The 22,298-nt window shown below is 37.7% G+C and overlaps 1 protein-coding gene across 2 annotated transcripts in view; it reads right to left on the bottom strand.

The window, feature by feature from the left end:
• LOC132150707 (cdc42-interacting protein 4 homolog) overlaps positions 1-21,477 on the bottom strand; it is a 29,466-nt gene extending 7,989 nt beyond the window's left edge. The window contains exons 1-10 of one of the 2 annotated variants that reach the window (XM_059559274.1): positions 21,174-21,477; positions 12,894-13,009; positions 10,847-10,903; positions 9,393-9,540; positions 6,147-6,209; positions 5,067-5,171; positions 4,765-4,893; positions 4,500-4,646; positions 4,018-4,206; positions 881-1,045 (exon numbers count right to left, since the gene is read on the bottom strand). In XM_059559274.1, coding sequence (XP_059415257.1) covers positions 881-1,045; positions 4,018-4,206; positions 4,500-4,646; positions 4,765-4,893; positions 5,067-5,171; positions 6,147-6,209; positions 9,393-9,540; positions 10,847-10,903; positions 12,894-13,009; positions 21,174-21,197 — 1,143 coding nt within the window. In that variant the 5' untranslated portion in view covers positions 21,198-21,477. The remainder of the gene's footprint in view (positions 1-880; positions 1,046-4,017; positions 4,207-4,499; positions 4,647-4,764; positions 4,894-5,066; positions 5,172-6,146; positions 6,210-9,392; positions 9,541-10,846; positions 10,904-12,893; positions 13,010-21,173) is intronic. The other variant, XM_059559275.1, reaches the window with a different exon arrangement.
• Between the last annotated feature and the right edge of the window lie 821 nt (positions 21,478-22,298).

Below are 22,298 nucleotides of genomic sequence, written 5' to 3'. Positions count from 1 at the left end.
TAGTGTCAGAGTTTCAGATTTCTGGGTGACTTGCTTCTTCATTAATTCAACTGATCCTGAAGTATCAATGCAATATCATGGGCAAAAGAATCATGATACATTATTGTATTGGCACAGCCCTATAGTTAGTCCGCAGGATCCATGTGTCAATGAACATTTAGCTGATTCACCAAACTGATTCACTGACTTGCAATTGTCCTCCTCAAATCACATCCAAACAGCACAAATGTTGACTTTCGACTGTGATTGTGTAAACATGCATTTTCCTGCGGTTCGCCCTAAACTTATGACTAATAATATAAGAATGCAGAAGCAGAACAGTCTATTTTTATTCAAAGTAAGTCATGTTTTCACAGTAGCTGACAAGCACTGCCAGTACATAGGAGTATACTACAAGCCCCAGAGGGACAAACACACACCACACTGACTTAAAGGAGAAAGTTACTGCATGCACTACATTCTAATTCACTCTGACAACTCGTTACATTGCATGGTGCTTCTGTTCTTATTTAAAGAAGCTTCATGTTGATTGCTACCAATATAGGACAATTAAATGCATGGGAATGAGAGAGAAATGTCAGAAGCAGTCGTTTAGTCAGTCACCGAGCTACATTTCTCAATCGGCGAGCATGAAAGAATCACTGACAAAAGAGGTTGAGATTTCAGCAACAGGTGAGTTAACTAGTTGTGACGCCAGCCTTAAATGTGTGGCAGGAATAGGTGAAGAGCTGGTGCTGTTGTGACTAAAGATTAGTAGTGAAAGAGCTGTGATTTCTACTTCATTGTGACCATTACACAGACCCAGATCAGGGCTGCTGACCACCTTAAAAGAGACAGCAGCGCACAGGTGTTGTCAGTTTGCTTCATCCCTCACACTCACCGTTTTCTTGAGGGTCCGGAAGGAAGAGATTCGGGGTTTAACTGTCTTATTGATTTCCTTCAAACAGTACGACAGGGGGTCCCGGCCAAACTTGGGGGAGGGGGGTCCGTTAGCGGGCGAGGGGTTGGGGGGTGTGGATAAAGGACTGGGTGAAGATGAAGGCAGCTGGGACAGACATCAGACACAAACCAAGAGGGACACAGGGACAGAACAGCAGGAGAGGGATTGTGGGAAGGATAGGGAAGGGTAAAAACAAACAAAAAACACAAATGACAAGGGAAAAGAAAGAGACACCATCAAACACCTCAAAGCAACATCAAAAAAGCAACGAGGACAACACTGGACCAACCTCATCAAGAGCCAAGGGAAGCAAGACAAAGAATAACCAAACCCAAATCCACAAGCCCTGACAACCAGATGAAGAAGCAAACAATAGCTCCATCAGAAAACATTCATTGGCCTTGTTCAATGGATCATGTGGCTTTCAAGTGATGTTGGAATGATCGTGAAGATGAGATGAATGCGCATGAATGGCACCACAAAACTTTTCAAGTTAAGGTTATGCCAATTACACTACCATGGTGAAGCTAATTGTTATTTGTCATAATTAAGTTTATATAAATTTAGTGTATTGTTGTTGAATACCAGTTATAAAGCTTTCCAAAAGAAACTGAGGTGCTAGGATTCTGTGGTGGACTACCCATCGTTATCCAAACTACACAAATATTCCCAACAGTCTCTGTTCGCAGAGTAAGAATCATCTAATGTAAACAATCTCCAAATCAGAGCTGCCATTACGTATTATTCCCCATCCCATTATGGATCTAACAAGTGGAGCCACTTTTTGCCAAATCAACATTCAGAGGCTTCTGCTGGACTATATAGCAACAACAATGCCTGAACTTGAAAGGAGTCCTGATATTACAGTGAATGCGCTTCACTGGATTACTAGCTCTGTTGCAGAACCAAGCGAGCTGTCTACAGGGACAACCTTACAGATGAATCTATAGTTCACAGTTCATTTCAAAAGAAGGTAGCATTAGCTAAACTACTAGTTATTCTAATAAGCACAAAAAGTATTTGAATAACACAAGTAACTAATGCTCAAAGCTTCATATAAGGAATCTGTCATTAGCTGGTTGCTAAGCTAAAAACTTCCTATCCTAACACTAAACTTACACTGGATGAAATTTTGCATTAATTAAATGGAATTATCTATTTTTAAATATACATATATAAGCATTTCATTCTGGGATTATTGTTGTAGAATAAATGTGATGCTGCTTTCAATCATGACCAAAATTACACATCTTACATGGCAGCATAATATTGTTCCCTACTTTTTAGGATAATTTTTACATTGGGTGTGCCTATGACACTGTAGGTGAAACAGAGTAAATACTTTTCACCCTGATACAAGAAAGACAAAAAAAGCTTTAAATCTAAAATTGTGCCGAACAATCCACCACAAATTTTTGGGTAAACAAATGAAAGCTTGGCACTAAAAATAAGTATTTCCCCACAAATTGGTTTTAGCTTCTCAACATCGTGACTGTCTCAGCCGGAAAGGAAACATGCACAGTGAGCAAAAAGTGAAGCAACAAGGAATAAAGGAAGATGTTTGATCTTAACTACTAAGGGTAGAGGAACAAGGAAGCAGATTTGCAGTGCAACGTTGGTAAGCACAACAAAAACTCCATAATAACTAACACGCAAGACAAAAAAAATGTGAAAAGGGCCTTCTTAATGTGTTGAAGAAGCAGGAAACGAGATTATTGGAGAAGCAGGAAATTGTTATTAATATAATATTCCTAGAAAACACTTCAGACTTACATAGGCCTCTGGGACAAAGACAGATCCATTGGATCCTACGCAGGGATCTGAATCATCACATGACTGAAGAGAATGTTTTAGTAATGCTGTGCCTCCAACCCTCATTTTAAGAGGATTTATCACCTTAACAACTTAACCAGATGCAACCGAGCATCTATCCTGATGGCACGGTGCACAAAGGTGTCATTGTGATGGGACTGAAGGATATATTATACAGCATATAATAGCAGTAGTGTGTGTGTTAAGGCCCGTGGCAGAGGGAGAAGTGTCCCAAAGAAAAGCACAGATGCAGCAGAATGAGCATGGAGTCACATGCTGAGATAAACGACAGAGCTGGAGGCTTTTCCATCAGCCCCTCACAGCCAAATAGCCATGCAAAGTGTGCTTACAGGAAAACCGCAAGGATCTGTTTTGGGTACGTAAGAGAGATTGAGAGTAAGGGGTGAGAAAGGGTGACTTTCAACTGTGGCAGGGAGACAAATGGCGCAAGAAACCATAGCTTTGGATCTAATACCTTTTCTAGTCAAACCTCTCAAAGACCGATCAATGTCTTGTCCTCAAATCGTCTCAAAACCTTTTAGACTGTGACTCTCCTCTCTCATCTTACAGTGAATAAGTGTCCAATCCAGCTCCTGAAAGGCCACTTTCCTGTAGACATTAGCTTTAGTAAACTTGAAAGATTTTTTTTAGGTTGCTAGAATCTTCCAGAAAAGTGTGTTGGAGCTAAACTTGGGATGGTGGTCCTACAGGAGCAGGATTGGACACCACTTCAAGGATATGTACTGTAGAACCTAGCTGGAAAATCACATAAAAACATACTCTATGGATCGGATGGCTGGGTTTAAAATGGGTTCTAGCTGATAAAATAATGGGCATGGCTGATTTAGATCATGGGTGTCCAATCCTGCTCCTGGGGGCCACCTTCCAGCACAGTTTAGCTCCAGCCCCAATTAAACACACTTGATCCAGCTAATCAAGCTCTTTAACATGCTTGTCTGCTAGTTTCTAATGTTACTGGAGATAAACTCTGAAGGATGGAGCCCTTCAGGAGCAGAATTGGACAGACCTGATATAGATGGTCGAGCATGTGGACTACCAGGAGTTGGGACTAAAGTCTACCTGGTTAAAGCTGGTCAATCAGCAAGGACAAGATGATGGGATCTGGTTGAGTCGAGCAAATTCAAAAGCTTTGGCAACATTTGGCAGGGCTTTTCCAGCAGGGTAAAAGACAACTTTCCATCTCCACACAAAACAAATCAATTTCATCAGAAGGAGCTCTACCTTCAGAGAGCAGTGAAGCCTACCTTGCTCTTCTTATTGAACAACCGGAATGTTTTATTCTTGTTCTTGCCGAGCAACTCTAGAGGACCTTTAGGAGTGCTCAGGCTGCTGTCCGAGGAGGCCCGATTGATGCCCTGACTGTAATCCTCAAACTCCACATCTCCTGGTCTCTCAAAGCCAGACTTGTGTTGCTCTATAAGAACCAAAGAGTCCTGAAATAACACAGAAAAGTGTTAGCAAATCAATGTGTCAGCTTGCAAAAGGTTTATGCTTAATGCAAGGTTGTCCGATCCTTCCCCCAAAGAGCCAATGTCCTGGCAAGATTAGCTCCAACCTGCCTGATTGCATTTGCCTGGAAATTGATTATCTGGTTCAGGTTTGTTCAATCAGGATTGGAGCTGAATTCTGTAGGGTAGTGGCCTTCCCAAAGCAGGATTGGACACCAGTGGTTTATTGAGAGCAGGAAACAAAAGTGATTTTCTTAAAAACACAACAGAGAACTCACATTCCTCTCGTTGACATTCGTGCCAGCTCTGGATATGCCCTCCAGACACTTCCCGATGATGGGCATGACGTGACGCTCAGTGTCTGCAAATAGGATGTAACCATTCGCCAACATTTTGATACGCCGTTCATCCATGTCCTGCAGCCTCTACAGTGAACAAACATGCATACAGATATCAGTATGCACTCTGCAAAAGAGCATTCCTACAGTAAGCTGAGAGGATCAAATGTGTCTCAACCTGTTAGAACTGATGCATGTGTCTTACATTGAAAATAAGAGGCATGTCCGTGAAGTAGAACTGATTCTGTTCTTTGTTGTACTTCTGAAGTTGTAAAGCGTAGTCATTTTTACACTCCTCTGCTATGTGCGTTCGCATATGCGCCTGCTGTTTGGCCTACATTCACACGCAGAAGTAAAGATAAAGTTTAATCAGACATACATACATAAAAAGGAAGAAGGAAACAACAATAATGCATTTGGATATGATGGAAATTAGATGGTTGGATGGGAGATGTGCATGCAAGGGAGTGGCAAGACCTGTAAAACCTTTTGGCGCAACATAAATACCTTTTCCACATCGGCTTTGGTGGCATTGAGGTCCTGATCTGTTTTCTCTGCATGTTGAGCTGCCTTCTCTGCTTCTCTCCACTCCCTCTCAAATCGCTTCTTACTCTACCATGAAAATAACATCCAGAACATGAATAAGTGTTTTCATACCAAATGCTCTTATTTGCAGCGATTACAAGGGTATTGTAAACCAAAATTAAGATTGTGTCTGCATTTTCCTTGCATGTTTTTCCAAATCTATATCACTTTCTATCTTCCACAGGCATATCAATACTGGCTATGTGAAATACAGCAAAGGTTTTTGGTGCCACTGAATTCAAGCTCGCTTAAAGTGCACTATGTGCCATTCAACATACAGAACATTCCTGTAAGGCTTCAGATAACATCATATTTCTATTTCTAAATTAATATGATCAATTTGGAATGCATTATATTTAAAGGAATAGTTCACCCAAAAATTCTGTCATCGATTACACACCCTCATGTCATTCCAAACCCCTAAAACCTTTGTCCATTATCTGTGCACAAATTAAGATATTAAGGACATTGTTAAAATAGTTAATGTGACATCAGTGATTCAACCATAATTTCATGAAGCTATGAAAATACTTTCTGTGGGCGAAGAAAATTAAAGTATTACTTTTATTCAACAATTTCTCAAAATGAGGGTGAGAAATTAATGACATGGATGAACTATCCCTTTTAAAAGGTGTCTAAAATATCTGCTCATTGCTAACTGGAAAATATCAGCTGCTTCAAGAGTATTTGAATGTGTGTGTCTGTTTACGCTCCTGACCCTCACCTGACCAAACACAATGGCCACAGAAACGATCAGTAAACAATCACTATCAATCCCCCGATACAACCCCACTCTGAGAAGAAACAATAGAGACAAAAGAGCACTCTCCCCACAGTCAGCGTTTACGCCACAAAGAGACTGGCAAAGAGCAAGCCTTTGACAGAGATGTAAACTCATCAAGCGCAGTCTGATCTGGTGATTCAACGACACGCTCAAAGACACGGTGAGACACACCACCACAACAGAGTCTCCATCACAACCTGTCACAGAGAGAAACTTACGTTGTCAAGCTGCTTGAAGGTGCCCTCCAGAGACTGTTGTGCTTTCTTGGCTTCTGACAGATGCTGCACATTACAGAGAAAGAGAGAGTGGAGCCATGGTCAGTGTGCCTTGGGCTTTCAGACATAAAATAAACGCATCCAGATTTTTACATTTTCTGAAGAAAATATGAGTGCTGCTTGCCTCAACATGAAGTCCAAGTTTAAAGTTTGCACAAAATGTAAATTCACTTTTATAAATTTATGAATCTGTTCTAAATGCACGTTATATTTTCTGTGTGGGTCTTTGTAACTTTGAATATAGGCCTGGGTGATAAAACGGTATCTGTATTTTATCGATGGTACACTTTCATTGATAACAATATATACATTTTTTTTTATATGTATGTATATATATATATATATGTATATGTATGTATGTATGTATGTATGTATGTATGTATGTATGTATGTATGTATGTATGTATGTATGTATGTATGTATGTATGTATGTATGTATGTATGTATATATATATATATATATATATATATATATATATATATATATATATATATATATATATATATATATATATATATATATATATATATATATATATATATATATATATATATATATATATATATATATATATATATATATATATATATATAGAGAGAGAGAGAGAGAGAGAGAGAGAGAGAGCGCACAATATAGGCCAAACCAAAAGTTTCCTGAATACTTATTTAATCTGTAAATAAAACAATAAAAAGGAGATGCGTTTACATTTTATTTTGTGTGACACAATAAAACAAAACATTACTTGTTGTTTGTATTAATAAATTGGGTAAAATAAAAATACAGTGGTATTGGTAAAATATTTTTCTATTTCTCTAGGTTTTTAAAAAAAAAAGTTATAAAAAAAGTAAATCATTATCAGGTTTTCCAGGGTCTTGCTATTCGGTTGCTAAGATGGTTTGGATTTTCATTATTACTATGAGGCTCCTTAGATGCTGTGAAAGGACATTATTATGCATTTGCTGCTAATCTGTGTGTTTTATTTTATTGTCATGCGGTTGCCAAGTCATATACAAGCAGTTGCTAGGGTGTTTATTTATTGGCCCACCTAAAAGTCATTGATATTCTTAGCTCTAGATACTCAGGTCCCTCCTTCTATGTACAGTCGTGGCCAAAAGTTTTGAGAATTACATAAATATTGGAAATTGGAAAAGTTGCTGCTTAAGTTTTTATAATAGCAATTTGCATATACTCCAGATTGTTATGAAGATTGATCAGATGAATTGCATAGTCCTTCTTTGCCATGAAAATTAACTTAATCCCAAAAAAACCTTTCCACTGCATTCCATTGCTGTCTTTAAAGGAGCTGCTGAGATAATTTCAGTAATCGTCTTGTTAACTCAGGTGAGAATGTTGACGAGCACAAGGCTGGAGATCATTATGTCAGGCTGATTGGGTTAGAATGGCAGACTTGACATGTTAAAAGGAGGGTGATGCTTGAAATCATTGTTTTTCCATTGTTGACCATGGTGACCTGCAAAGAAACGCGTGCAGCCATCATTGCATTGCATAAAAATGGCTTCACAGGCAAGGATATTGTGGCTACTAAGATTGCACCTAAATCAACAATTTGTAGGATCATCAAGAACTTCAAGGAAAGAGGTTCAATTCTTGTAAAGAAGGCTTCAGGGGGTCCAAGAAAGTCCAGCAAGCGCCAGGATCGTCTCCTAAAGAGGATTCAGCTGCCGGAGTGCCACCAGTGCAGAGCTTGCTCAGGAATGGCAGCAGGCAGGTGTGAGTGCATCTGCACGCACAGTGAGGCCAAGACTTTTGGAAGATGGCCTGGTGTCAAGAAGGGCAGCAAAGAAGCCACTTCTCTCCAAAAAAAAACATCAGGGACAGATTGATCTTCTGCAGAAAGCATAGTGAATGGACTGCTGAGGACTGGGGCAAAGTCATATTCTCCGATGAAGCCCCTTTCCGATTGTCTGGGGCATCTGGAAAAAGGCTTGCCCGGAGAAGAAAAGGTGAATGCTACCATCAGTCCTGTGTCATGCCAACAGTAAAGCATCCTGACACCATTCATGTGTGGGGTTGCTTCTCATCCAAGGGAGTGGGCTCACTCACAATTCTGCCCAAAAACACAGCCATGAATAAAGAATGGTACCAAAACACCCTCCAACAGCAACTTCTTCCAACAATCCAACAACAGTTTGGTGAAGAACAATGCATTTTCCATCACGATGGAGCACCGTGCCATAAGGCAAAAGTGATAACTAAGTGGCTCGGGGACCAGAATGTTGAAATTTTGGGTCCATGGCCTGGAAACTCCCCAGATCTTAATCCCATTGAGAACTTGTGGTCAATCCTCAAGAGGCAGGTGGACAAACAAAAACCCACTAATTCTGACAAACTCCAAGACGTGATTAGGAAAGAATGGGTTGCTATCAGTCAGGATTTGGCCCAGAAGTTGATTGAGAGCATGCCCAGTCGAATTGCAGAGGTCCTGAAAAAGAAGGGCCAACACTGCAAATACTGACTCTTTGCATAAATGTCATGAAATTGTCGATAAAAGCCTTTGAAACGTATGAAGTGCTTGTAATTATATTTCAGTACATCACAGAAACAACTGAAACAAAGATCTAAAAGCAGTTTAGCAGCAAACTTTTTGAAAACTAATATTTATGTAATTCTCAAAACTTTTGGCCACGACTGTACGTCTATGTGATTTTTTCCACCCATTTAATTATCTGACAGGCAAAAATATGGTCACTTACAAAAAATTACAATTGCACACTTCTTTCAAACCAAGCATATAAATCTAATGTATTATTCATGTCTGCAGCAGAGCCAGTATAATACTCTTAAGGTTAGTCATTTGTTCAAATCCCTAACTTTTAGTATGAGCAATGCTAATAGTGATGTTTGCCTTGGGAAGCACTAACAATAAAACAGTATCCCATAAAATCCAAGTGACAAACAAGAGGAGACAGCTGAGGTTATACGCAGAGCCTCGATCTTCACAAAGATCACCAAAGCATTCCTCCGACAGTGTGGCACAAATCAAAATGAGGCTTCAACCCCAAAAGACTTGAATGTTTCTTCTCAAACAAGCAGTGTGACGTGTTCTCCACCACCTCTCCTTCATACCCACAATCCCCCTCTCTGTGTCCTTCCCGGCCCTGTGTCCCACAGCATGCTTTATTTTAAGTCTGGCCCAGTTTCTCCGTCTGCCTCTCTCATTCTCTCACCGTCTTGCGCTCCTGTTTGAGCTCCTGCAGGTACTTTGTGAGCTCGATGCAGATATTGATCATCATGTTCTCAGCGATCAGCTCTCTCTGGCCCGCATAGTCGTTCATCTCATTCAGGATGTCCAGAAAGGCCTGGTGATTGGAGAACCTAAAGAAAAGCAACACAAGTGAGATACAATGTACATGGGTAGTAAACGTGACCTTTTCAGTCATTTGGGATTAATGCCATTTTAAAAATCACTTAACTTATGAATCATTCATTTCAGAGCAATTTGGGAACTGGTTTGACAAAAAACACTCCCAAAAAAAATTATTATACATACATATACATTTATATATATATACACATTTATATATATGTATATATATATATATATATATATATTACTGTATGAATCCGATTCAGATCAGCCTTTCAAACGTTTGGGATTAGTAAGATTTTTAAGGTTTTTTTCTTATGCTTATCAGGGCTGTATTTATTTGATCAAATTTACAGAAAAAAACAAAAACAAAAAACAGTAATATTGTGAAAAATTATTGCAATTTCTAATATTGGTTCCATATTTCAATATACTTTCAAATATAATTTATTTATGGGATGCAGCACAGAATTTTCATCAGTCAACTCATTACTTCAGTGTCACATGACCTTTCAGAAATCATTCTTATATGCTGATATATTATCAGTGTTGAAACTGTTGGGCTGCTTAATATCTTTTTTGGACCTGTGATAGTTTTTTCTTTGATTATCTGATGAATAAAAAGTTTCACTGAATTCAAGTTTTATTCAAAATATTTATATTTCCTAACAATATAAGTCATTACTATCACTTTCTATTCATTTAACACATCCTTGCTGAATAAAAGTATTATATATATATTAATCGCGATTAATCGTTTAACAGCACTAAAAATAATATCATATAATATAATGTGTATACATACATACATACATGTGTGTGTGTGTGTGTGTGTATGTATATATATTGATTTTTATAACAAGAAAACAATAACTAATAATATCACAACCTGCTTTACCAATCCAATCAGACCCTGATGAATAAAAACTATTTTCAGTTTGACTTTGAAATGCACCAATGGTTCAACGTGTTGCCAATGTAGGTTCTTCACCTGTGGTACCGGATTTCCATGAGTGACTTTATTAGTTTTGCTCTGAGGGAGCATACGTGAAGTCACTGACAGGTGTATGCGTTTGTTTGTTGAGTTCATGTGCTTTTGTTTGGAGACAGCGACAGCCCCACAGGTACTGCTGCTCAGGCACCGTAGCAACATCAAACATAGCTCAGTGTCCCACTGTGATCTGATTACAGTGACTGGGGATTTGTCAGCTTTATGCTCTGATATCACATTGTTAAGGTTGGATAGTTCACTTGTCATAACAATTGAGAGGAAAAATAAGTCAATCATACAGCTTTGGAAGCGTGGAAAATTACCTGCATTCCTGCTCTTCTTTGCTGCCTCGTTTAGGGCTGTATTTCTTGGTTAAATTCCTAGCAACCAGAAAAAAAAATAAGATCAACTACATCATAATAATGTCATTTGCAAGTACTCCGGTTTCAAATAGCAAAAGTTGCATAACATGCCAGTCTGGAGACCGAAAACTGCAGAAGTCCTGCTGGAGCAGGTGGCTGTGTAGCATTTGCATGAGACATTGTGAGCAGAGCATTTGGTCTTTCAAAAACACAGACGTCAGGGTATTTTGTTTATCACTGGGAAAATTTTCTTAAATTTTTCTTCTCATAACACTAATCAGGTGCAAAGGGAGTTTCCAGTGAGAATTAACACTACATATGAAAACATTGTGTGACATGGCACGATCTTATACATTTATTTTGCAGTCATCCTGGAGCAAGATTTCGGACCAGTGAAAGTTGACTGTGGACAAGCACAGCAATGTAGAAATACTGCAGGAATATAAGGGTCAATGACAAGACACTGCTTTTTGTCTGGCCCTATTCAATGCATTTAAAAATACATTACAAATGGTATTCCTACATACAATAACTTACAACTAGGGCTGGGCGATAAAATGATAACAATAAGTATCACAATAACATTTTTGTGTTTGTCATGTTCTGACCATAAAGATTCTTTTAAACACACAATTAACAGGCTGGTTTCTACAACTTTTACTTAGGAGCAAAAATCTTCCTTTAAACTTTAAAGAAACATCTGAAGCTTACTGTGATATTTATCGATATCAACTGATATGCAAAAACTGATCATTATCTTTTTTTTGGCCAGATCACCAAGCCCTACATTTTGGCCTCCTGATGTCATAATGAAGAAAAAATACATAGAAATGCTTATCAAGTAGTTTGGAATAATCTTTTGATTACGGATTATTGTTTCCTAGTTTCCTTTCTTATTTATTTACTCAAATAATTAAAAATACAGTTTTCTTTCAAGGTGTAAGGACATAGATTATATTTTTTTCTGAACTGTTATATACACCACATGAAGTGATAGTTCTCCAGCCAAAAAGGAAATCATTGACCCAGATGTCATCATTTACTCACCTCTGTGTCATTTCAAACCAGTATGACGGACTTTTCTGCTCCACAGAAGAAACAAGATATTTTGAAGAATTTGGATGACCAAAAGGTTTTGGTTCCTTTTGACAAACCATTGTATTTTTTGTGAATACAGTGGAAGTAAATGGGAACCAAAACTGTCTGGTCACCAACATTCTTCAGAATATTATCATACATGAAATTAACATTTTTTTGGTTTGCTTTCCTTTTAAATGTCAACTTTTATTGAAAAAGGTAAAATACTGTTATTCCGAAACCAACCCAACATGAATTCAAATTGTACATTTTTACTGTCATTGACCCAGAAACCAAGCGATTGACAAAATGCAAAACTTCCTGCCATTTGTCACGGTCATTCAAGACTAAAGCTCACTTACATGAAATACCATGGCATTTCAATTTTGATTAACCAATCACAATGGTGTAATTGAAAGAGCTTGACTACAAAACAAAAGTAATGAAACGTGTTAAAAAAGGAAGGCCATTGTACTGGAAACCAGATTGCATTTCTTTCCTTCATCTGCACGACAAGTAGAGGCAGATGCCAATGCTAAGCTGCTTTCCACACTTTCACTCCATCCATCCACATCCCCTCAGTCATATGCTCGTCTGCTCCCACTTCCTCTCTTCTCTCACAGCAGGAGGGAGGGAGGAAAAAGAGAGGTAGCGGGTGGATAGTCTGGCACAGATCAAGCGAGTGTCAAGGCCTAGTCATGAATTAGAAGGGGTGCAGGCGCGGATATGCTTATCCTCTGGGCCGAGGCCAACCTTACAGCTCAGAGTTGCCAACTAGTTCAGTTCTGCCCCAAATAAGTCATAAGACACGAATATTTCACAATCAGACACAGCTCTGGAAAAACACACACCAGCATACATACACATGTACACGCCAACACACAGCTACATCCAGAGCAGACTGCATATCCTAGATATTAAAATCTCTTACCTCAGCTGCTTGGCGTAATTCTGTTCGATTTCTGTTCGCTCCTTTACAAACTTCACGTATTTGTCCACCAGGTCCAGCCCAGATTGTGTGTGTTTATCAATGATGTCACACTGGTCCTGCAATACAAATCAAGTAAATCAAACCCTCAAATAAACATGTCAAAAATGTAACCTATTTTCATTTTTTAGAGAGAGATCCAGAACCAGTTGACTGTGGTGGTCTGACTTCACTCTTCATTCTTGTACAGGTAGCTGTTGCTCCGCTCAAAATAGTTAGAATTTATTAAATGTGACCCTGGACCACAAAACCAAGTCATAGGAGTCTTTTTTTATTATTATTGACCATCTGAAGGCTGAATCTATAAGCTTTCTATTGATGTATGGTTTATTAGAATATGACAATATTTGGCCGATATACAAACTATTTGAAAATCTGGAATCTGAGGGTGCAAAGAAATTTTAATATTGAGAAAATCCCCTTTAAAAGTTGTCCAAATGAAGTTCTTAGCAATGCATATTACTAATCAAAAATTAGGTTTTGATATATTTATAGTAGGAAATTAACAAAATATCTTTACTTAATATCCTAAGGATTTTGGCATAAAAGAAAAGACGATAATTTTGACCCATACAGTGTATTATTGGCTATTGCTACATATACATATACCCATGCTACTTATGACTGGTTTAGTGCTCCAGGGTCACAAATTATTATAGGAAGGCATAATGCTTTCATTGTATTGATTTTCACCATGCCATACATACTCTAAAACGGAGTATTTTAATTCATTACATTTACATAGTGCTTTTCTAGGCACTCAATGTGCTCTACATTGCGAGGGGGGAGTCTCCTCGTCCACCACCAGTGTGCAGCATCCACCTGGACGATGTGACAGCAGCCATAGTGCACCACAACGCCCACCATACACCAGCTTATTGGTGGAGAGGAGACTGTGATGAAGCCATGAAGCCAATCAGCAGATATGGGGATTGTTAGGAGGCCATGATAATCAGAGGCCAATGGGTGAATTTGGCCAGGATGCCGAGGTCACACCTCTTTTCAAAATAGATCCTGGGATTGTCTCATCTGAAGGATGGTGCTGTTGACATTTACATTTTTTGCTTGGTTGGAAGAGCTAATTTTTCTCTATTTCCGTGACGGGATTTGCATCCGGAGTAGACATGTATTCGGTAATGCAATACATCAAGGTAATGAATATGCACAATATTGTTATCGTGGTCACTTCAAAATACTGTGAATAATTCTCTATTACAAATTATTCAGATTTCTTTTAACTGGAATGCATTTTAAGAATATTTTCCCTATCAACTGGTCACAATGCTCAACAGCACTGTATGCTGTGTGAAAGCCACGTGCGCTCTCTGATGTAAACAAGCACGGATGAGAGGCGCTTGACGGAGCGTGTGAGAGACGCTCTGGATGAAAGCACATTCACTCTCTGACAGCAGATGATGCTGAACAGCAGAAATGCAGGCATTACCCCGGAAAACCCATAAACAAAGCTACTACTTTCTAAAAACATATGTAAATGGTTTAAACCATTGATACATATCTATAGTTTAAACAGCCATTCCGATTTTTGTATTCGCAGTGGTGACAGCACCAAATACTTTATAATATTAATAATATTTAAACTTGATAGGCTATTTATTTTGTTTTTACATTTTAATCTGGATTACATGCCATAGATATCTAGGCTACATTTAGCCTATTAATTAACATTAGTTAACATAAACTACCAATGAAACATTCATTAATCTTAGGTAATTCCAATATTTAATTACACCTTGTTAAAATCAAAAGGTGCAAGTGTTACTTGATGACCTAACAGTTGTATTCCTTTAAACAAAGATTAATAACTTCAGTAGCAAATGTATCTATTGCTCATTATTAATTGTTAATGCATTAAATAAAGTTAACTAATGAGATCATATTGTAAACTGTTATTGTTCTTTTAATTCTTTTGTGCTTTAATTTGTGTGAAAATTTTTACTTTATACATTTTTAGTGTATTACTTTATTGTATGTAAATTTCAGTTCTTTCTGTTATATGAAAAAAGTCAAACCTGTTATTAGTTTATAACAACATTTTTTATCAATACCGTGATAAAAGCATTAGCAATTACAATAACAACATGAAAATTTCATTCATAAGGTAACTAGGAATTACACAAGCTTCAGTCTGGATCTGAGATGACCGAACACAACAGAAGAGATCATGACAACCAAATTTTGGTAGTCTAATCACAACATATAAAAATGGTTATTAATAGTGTTCACCGTCATTAACTAAATGCATGAAGAACGTGTAGAAACATTCATTTTCTGTGAAACTGCTTTACAACCACTTGTATCGTGAAAATCACTATATTGTGGAATACACTTGTAAGGTACTTTCCTCAGTACTCCAGGTGTATTCCACAATGTAGAAAACATTAGACTATTCATTTGTACACAAATAAACGTCATTTGAATTGAACATGGATTGAATGTGCAGAACATCTCTGTTAATGTCACAGAAAATATAGTATAGTATTTAATAACCCTTTTAAAAAAGCTGGTCTAAACAGACATGGCTGCCAAAAAAGGGAACAAAAACACTCCTGAGATGTTGAAACTGCAAAACAGCTAAAATGAGGAAAAAAAGCACAAGAAAATGGGCAAACCACAGAGATTTGGTCAGTTAGGGACCTAAAGAGTAATCATCATTTTGAGCTTTTTGGTTCCAGGTAGTTTATTTATAACATCTTCCTGATCTTTATTTTTAAAGAAACAATCTACTTTTTAATCTACTTTACCTTCACTAAATGATTCGGCAGAAATTACTGTTTAAAAATACATTTATATTACATGTAGTCTCTTATTTACTATGAGCCAGCAAACGCTGCATGCATAATCATTCTAAAATAGAACTAGTAAAATGCTTTTTAAAATAGCTTTAGATTAAATATACCATCACAAGACATTTCAACATCCGAAAAGGTTTCCATTAGTATCAATGAGCATGCATTGACTGTGCTTTTGAAAATGAAAACGTGATCATGAAGATGTTGCACCAAGACTCATACAGGGCAAGTAGTTTCACGTTTGACTAACCTCAAACACTGGTCAGTGTTCCGCATGACATATTTAGAGCAGAAAGCTTGCATCAGATTGTGTAAAGTGATGGCCTGGCCATACTTGCTTCCTCACTGGAATCAATCAAACTAATTTGAGAACAGAAAATGTAAAAAAGAGGAAGAGCAGACAGCACATAGAAGAGAATTGCAGTTTCTACAGAAACAGCTAGACTTAATGCCCATAAACTATCAAATTATAACATTAAATGCTTTTTTTTTTTCTCTTTTTCTTTTTTTTTTTACATGCACTGATGGTCAAAAGTTAGAAATTACTAAGAGCCTATATGCTTACCAAAGCTACATTTACTAAATATTAAATGTTTTAAAATATTATTAAATGAAATTTTTTCCTGTGATTATTATTCTCTTATTTTTTATCTTACCTCAAACATTTAAATGGTAGTGTGTCACAAAATTTTTCCACTAAGATAATAAATAGCCAAAAATCATCAGGATGTTATGCCAAAATCATCAGGACGTTGAGTAAAGATCATGTTCCATGAAGATATTTTGTAAATGTCATATCGTAAATCTATCATAGCTTAATTTTTCAATTAGTAATATGCATTGCTGAGAACTTCATTTGGACAACTTTAAAGGGGTCATAAGATCATTATGTTGTGTATTTGGTGTAATAGAATATGCTGACATGCTTTAATGTTCAAAAAACAAATTATTTTTCAAATACTGTGCATTATTGTAGGTCCTCTATGCCCTGCCTCTCTCAAGCGTAACGTTTTCTACAAAGTCCCTCCTTCAGACAAGAGGAGTCTGCTCTGATTGGCCAACTGACCCAGTGCATTGAGATTGGCTGAACACCGCAAGCATTCGTCAGAAATGTAACGCCCCTTTTTCCATACTCGCATGCTTAATCTTTCAAAATAAATGTAAAGACTGTTAATAATGTCCTTAGTTTTACCATCAGTTCAAGTCTGAAAGGGGAATTAAAGGAGTCACGTGGCAGACACAGTGATGAAGCTCATATGTGTTTGCAGTAAGACGCTGATTCAGAAGCGCCAGATTGTTGTAGCAAAGTCAGAGCCACTGCGAAGAGCAATATTTTTTCTCATCATATGACCCCTTTAACAGCGATTTTCTCAATATTTAGATTTTTTCTCATCCTCCAATTCCAGATTTTCAAATAGTTGTATCTCGGCCAAATATGCTATCCTGTCCTAACAAACAATACATCAATGGAAAGCTGATCTATTCAGCTTTCAGATGATATATACATTTCAATTTTAAAAAACACTGACCCTTATGACTGGTTTTGTGGTCCAGGGTCAGTAATACTAATGTCATGCCATCTGTAATGCTGATGTGCGTTACGTGAAAGGGCCATTACATCTGCCCACACAGAGAACATCCCAGAGATTCCCTGCCTGTTCACAACCTTTGACCCTATAAAGTTATCTGTAGGAGGCAAGGGGTTCCTCAAGGCTTTAAACTCATCCTGCCACAAGCTTTTGAGCAGGCAGTACACAGGAAATGGAAGTCTTCTCTACTTCCTGCTGTATTTCAGTGCTGCTCAACAAAAATATGAATATCACATGCTATTTCCTAAAGCACGGCCAAAACATAAACAGACCTAGGGACTAACTTGTCAAACCTTTGACAGCATTTTCCCAAAAGAACAAAAATATTTGAAACGGTCCACTTTGGCTGTATTTTTCCCTTTTCCCAGATCCTTATTTGGTGGGGCAGTGTGTTACATTTCAAGAATAGGCCTGACCATTTGAGAGTGCTGATATCTTAAAACATCCCCCCACCCCATCAGTGTTACCTCCATCGGCTGGACCTAGATGTGCGTTTTAAAGTGGAAAGGAGGGAGGTGCCTTTGGGATGACATTCCTAACAAGCCAAGCCATGTCCTGACTCCACCTACTCCTTCTCACTCTTCAAAATGGAGTCCATTAATATAGAACAAGAGAAGAATTCCCTACCCCCTCACAACCCACTCACTCACAAAAATACAGTGCATTTCAACTTCATTCAAAACAAAGCCTCAAGAGGCAGCTGTTTATGTCAAGGATAATCACAAGCTATAAGCTTCTGTTTGAATGCAAATATTTATACATCAAATTTGTACAGAAAATGTTGACAAACCAGAATGTCAATGTGGTAAAAAAAAAAAGGAATGTCACAAAGAAATGTTAATACCCACAAATGGGAAGAAATATAGTGACATTATTTTTCATTAGAATTAAAGTTTTTTTTATTATCATAATGCAAAAAATAATCTTATTCTCAACTTCATTAAAAAAAAATCAACATCAGTTATTTTCAGCACATCATACACAACTGTGATGTATATTTAAAATGGCATTTGAGATATTATTTTATTTATTAATTTATTAATAATTTACAAATAATAAATTAAAGTAATTTTTGCATTACAGTAGGCTACTGAGGATTTAGAGGCTTTGATATGTTTATTACAAAGAAAATAATCTTTAAAATATCTGAATTGTCTTAAAAACAGGCAAAATTTTCTACATGTGATTTCTTATATAATTTATGTATAACCAAGGCATTTCTTAATTGTTTGCATGAAACTCACATGAATAAATTAAGTGTTCAAGGGTTAGTTCAACCAATGCATTTCATTTTGTCATCATTTACTACTAACCATCGTCTATTCAAATTCCTAAGATGAAGAAATTTGGGGATTTTAAAAAAGATTTATCATTTTTGTCTGTCCGTTGAAAGAAGTGTTCATTTTGTCAGCTACTTTCATTTCAGTCTTCAAGACTTCAATTTTAGTCTAGGACTAGGCTTAAGCCTTGTCTGTGTAACGGGGGGTAAAAGACTCAATATTTTAGTATAGTTTTAGTCAATGAAAACTTGACATTTTAGCAATAAGATTATTATTAATTGACCGTACAACAGTATTCATTTTGGCAGCCATTTTTAATTTGGTCTTAGTCTTACTCAAATGTACATTTTAGACCAACTTGTCCCGTTTTTTTTTTTTTTTATTCAAAGAAACTAGCATTTTAATCTGATTTTTAATAAGATCAGATGTCTCATTTTTGTTCAAAGATAAGCAAAAAACTAATAGGTTTGTAATGGTTTTTTAGTTGAACTAACCATTTAATGTAGTTTATCCACCAAAACAACTTCCGATTAGATTTGAATCAGCGGTGGCTTCAATCCTACTTTACACTAACTGCTATCACTACATTCTTAAAACCAACAGAGATCCCCTTTGAAAACATCCACTGAAGCTATAAAAACAGTCCTGGGCATAATTTACAGCAGGGTTACTCTTATCTGTAGCACTGTATTCAGCCCAGTCTTGACCCCTCCCTTGTACTTTTCCACCATCATTAACTCCTCCCCATAATGCAAAGCTATTCTCCCAGTCTGTGCAGAGTACCAGTCTACAACCTCCCAGATACAAGGGTCCACAGCCAAATGCCACTGTCCTTCGTCATGCTCTAATGACTTAATAAGGAGCCTGCTGTGCAGCATTTCTCAACACATGCCAAACGAATTTAAACAAACACTAAAACCAACAAAAATTAGCCACTCTCTCATCAGTAAACAGAAATCTCGACCTGCCAAAAATAGCTAGGGGATTAACAGCAAACAAATGGACAGATGCCATAGTGTAGCCATGGGAATGCCACTTTAATGACTAACCCAAACAAAACCAATTAGGTGAGACATTGCTCAGAGTGACGATAAACCAATGTTAGACCTTGTGAGAATCGTTGCACGCACTTTCCACCAGGAATGCCTAAAGCGTCTACACCTGAGAAACAAGTCCTCACCAACCCCAGCTTTCACTTCTGTTTACTACCAAGCTGAAACTTCTGTGATTTCCCAGGCTGCCAGTGGAGTCCTTCAAAAAGCACAGAAAAGGGAAACTTTCTAGTGAGGCAGAAAACCAAAATAAACAGTGAGGTGGACTGGATGATGAGTTTTTATAAAATAAAGGCACAACTAATTAGGCTGGTGCAGTAGAAGATGGAAAGAGGGACAGAGCGGACAGAGGCCTAGGGGGAGCGACAGCAACGAGGTCAAACAATCCCCACCCACTTCAGCGCAATGCTCCATTTACACACTGCAGGCATGTAAAATCTGTCTTTAGTCAAAAGAGGTGGGAACCTCTGTGCAGATGGGATGTTATGGGATGGCGGTCAGGGCAATGGGGTGACAAACAGGAAGGATGAAGTACAGGTGGTGGTGATGATGATGATGATGATGTTGCAATCAGAAACTTGCCCTTGCTCCATTTCTCTAACACAGTTCTACATTTGTCAAAGTGCTTGGAGTGACACAGTGTTGCGTAATTGCTGGAGACAATTTTGGACAAAAAACAACGCTTCAAGGAAACCCATCTAATGTCACTAAATAAAGAGCATCAATTCTTTGTCAGCTGTCATTGATAAGCAGGGTCGGCTTATTAAACTCTTCCAAATGATCTACAAAATACACTGAAACCAAACAACAGACTTTGTAACACATTCTCAAACAAGCAGCTAGCACTTCTCATTAGCTATTAAGCCTGTCTTAGAAGGTAAACAAAGCCAAAGCACCTTTCCAAAGCAGCCTGGGACCTAAAAAAACACAACAACAACAACAAAACAAACACAAATTCGTGATATTAATGTCAAAATCTGTGCTTTATAACTTTACCCCACCTATGCGTAATTAAACAAGCAACAAAACAAATCCCCCAAAATGAAAATATATTTAGCGAATACTGAAAAAAAGATAGATAGATAGATAGATAGATAGATAGATAGATAGATAGATAGTTCATGAACAGTTTAGTATTTAACACTGACTTTAGACGGATACAATGATTACGGTTAACGGTGATCGGCTACTGTTGTTGCTATGATTCTTCTCAACTTTGAGTTTAAACGTGGCAATCTAAAATCTATCTAATCTAAAATCTACCCCAAATCTAATTGAATTGTAACAACTTCGAGAAATTAGGCCATAAATATGTTTAACAATTTGCCAGATAGTCTCTTGATGCATTTATACTCTTCCAGGTTGGTCATAAATCACGCTAATTTACGCACATGTATTCAGTTAAGAAGGTGTTGGATCGCACTGCATCGGTTATATTCTTGGAAACAGAAGGATGAAACGTAAACCATAAAAGTCTATCCTCCGAACTTACCCAAAGCTCAGTGCCCCAGTCCATGTTCAGCTCTCCTGGCGCTCCACTCTATTAGGCTGAAAAGTTATCCCAACTTACAAGAGTAACAGATGTTCAAAACAGGATCAAAGGCAGCGAGTCATTTCTTTCCCCACATTCACGCGCAACGCTGAACAAATCGCGAACGTCACGGATCTCCAGCGCCAGCTACTTTGCGGTGGCACAAATACTTTCGTCGCAAAGCGAGAGAAGGATCAACTGGATTTCATTGTCGCGTCACTCCCAGATCCCTAATTCTTAAAGGAGCCGCCGGATCCAGTTTCAAGCTCTCAGATCTGCCTGTCTGCAGAAGTGAGATAGACAGAGAACTTCAGAAACAGAGAGGAAGGACATGACCTTTATTTAATTATTAACACCGCACGGGAACAATCGTTAACAATGCTTCTAAAAACATATAGGTACTGAAAACATTTTGTTCACTGATTAACATGCATTTTATAAGGAAAAAACAAAGCGTTTTGATTTTTTATACATTCAAAGTTCAGTGAGATGTGTTTGAATCTATTAAATTGTTAAAATACATAAAAATCTAACAAAAGTAAAATGCAATTTAACACAAACTTTTTCTGTTCACATATTTAACTACATTTGATTACCTCTCAAGACATATACTCTTAGAAGAGATTGAACCTTTAGAGTTAAAAAAAAACTTTAAAGTGTAAAAATGAACTTCTAGCTATCAAAAAGGTTCAACGTTTAACTTAAAGGTAATGATACACTAACGTTTGCACATCTAAGGACCCCTCTGTCAAGCTCCTGAAGTTTGCAGATGACACCACACTCATCGGCCTCATTCAGGACAGTGGCGAGTCTGCTTAAAGACAGGAGGTTAAAGAGCTGGCTGTCTGGTGCACTCTCAACAACCTGGAGCTTAACACGCTCAAAAAAGTGGAGATGACTGTGGACTTCAGGAGAAACCCCCCTGCACTCCCCCCACTCACCATCATGAACAGCACTGTGACTGCAGTGGAGTCATTCAGGTACCTGGGCACCACTATCTCTCAGGACCTGAAGTGGGACATTCACATTGACTCCATTGTGAAAAAGGCCCAGCAGAGGTTGTACTTCCTTCGCCAGCTGAGGAAG

Source organism: Carassius carassius, chromosome 1 (genome assembly GCF_963082965.1).
Source record: "Carassius carassius chromosome 1, fCarCar2.1, whole genome shotgun sequence".
Classification (NCBI taxonomy): Eukaryota; Metazoa; Chordata; class Actinopteri; order Cypriniformes; family Cyprinidae; genus Carassius; species Carassius carassius.
Note: the sequence above shows the minus strand (reverse complement) of the source record. Positions and strands in the feature narration are given on the sequence as shown.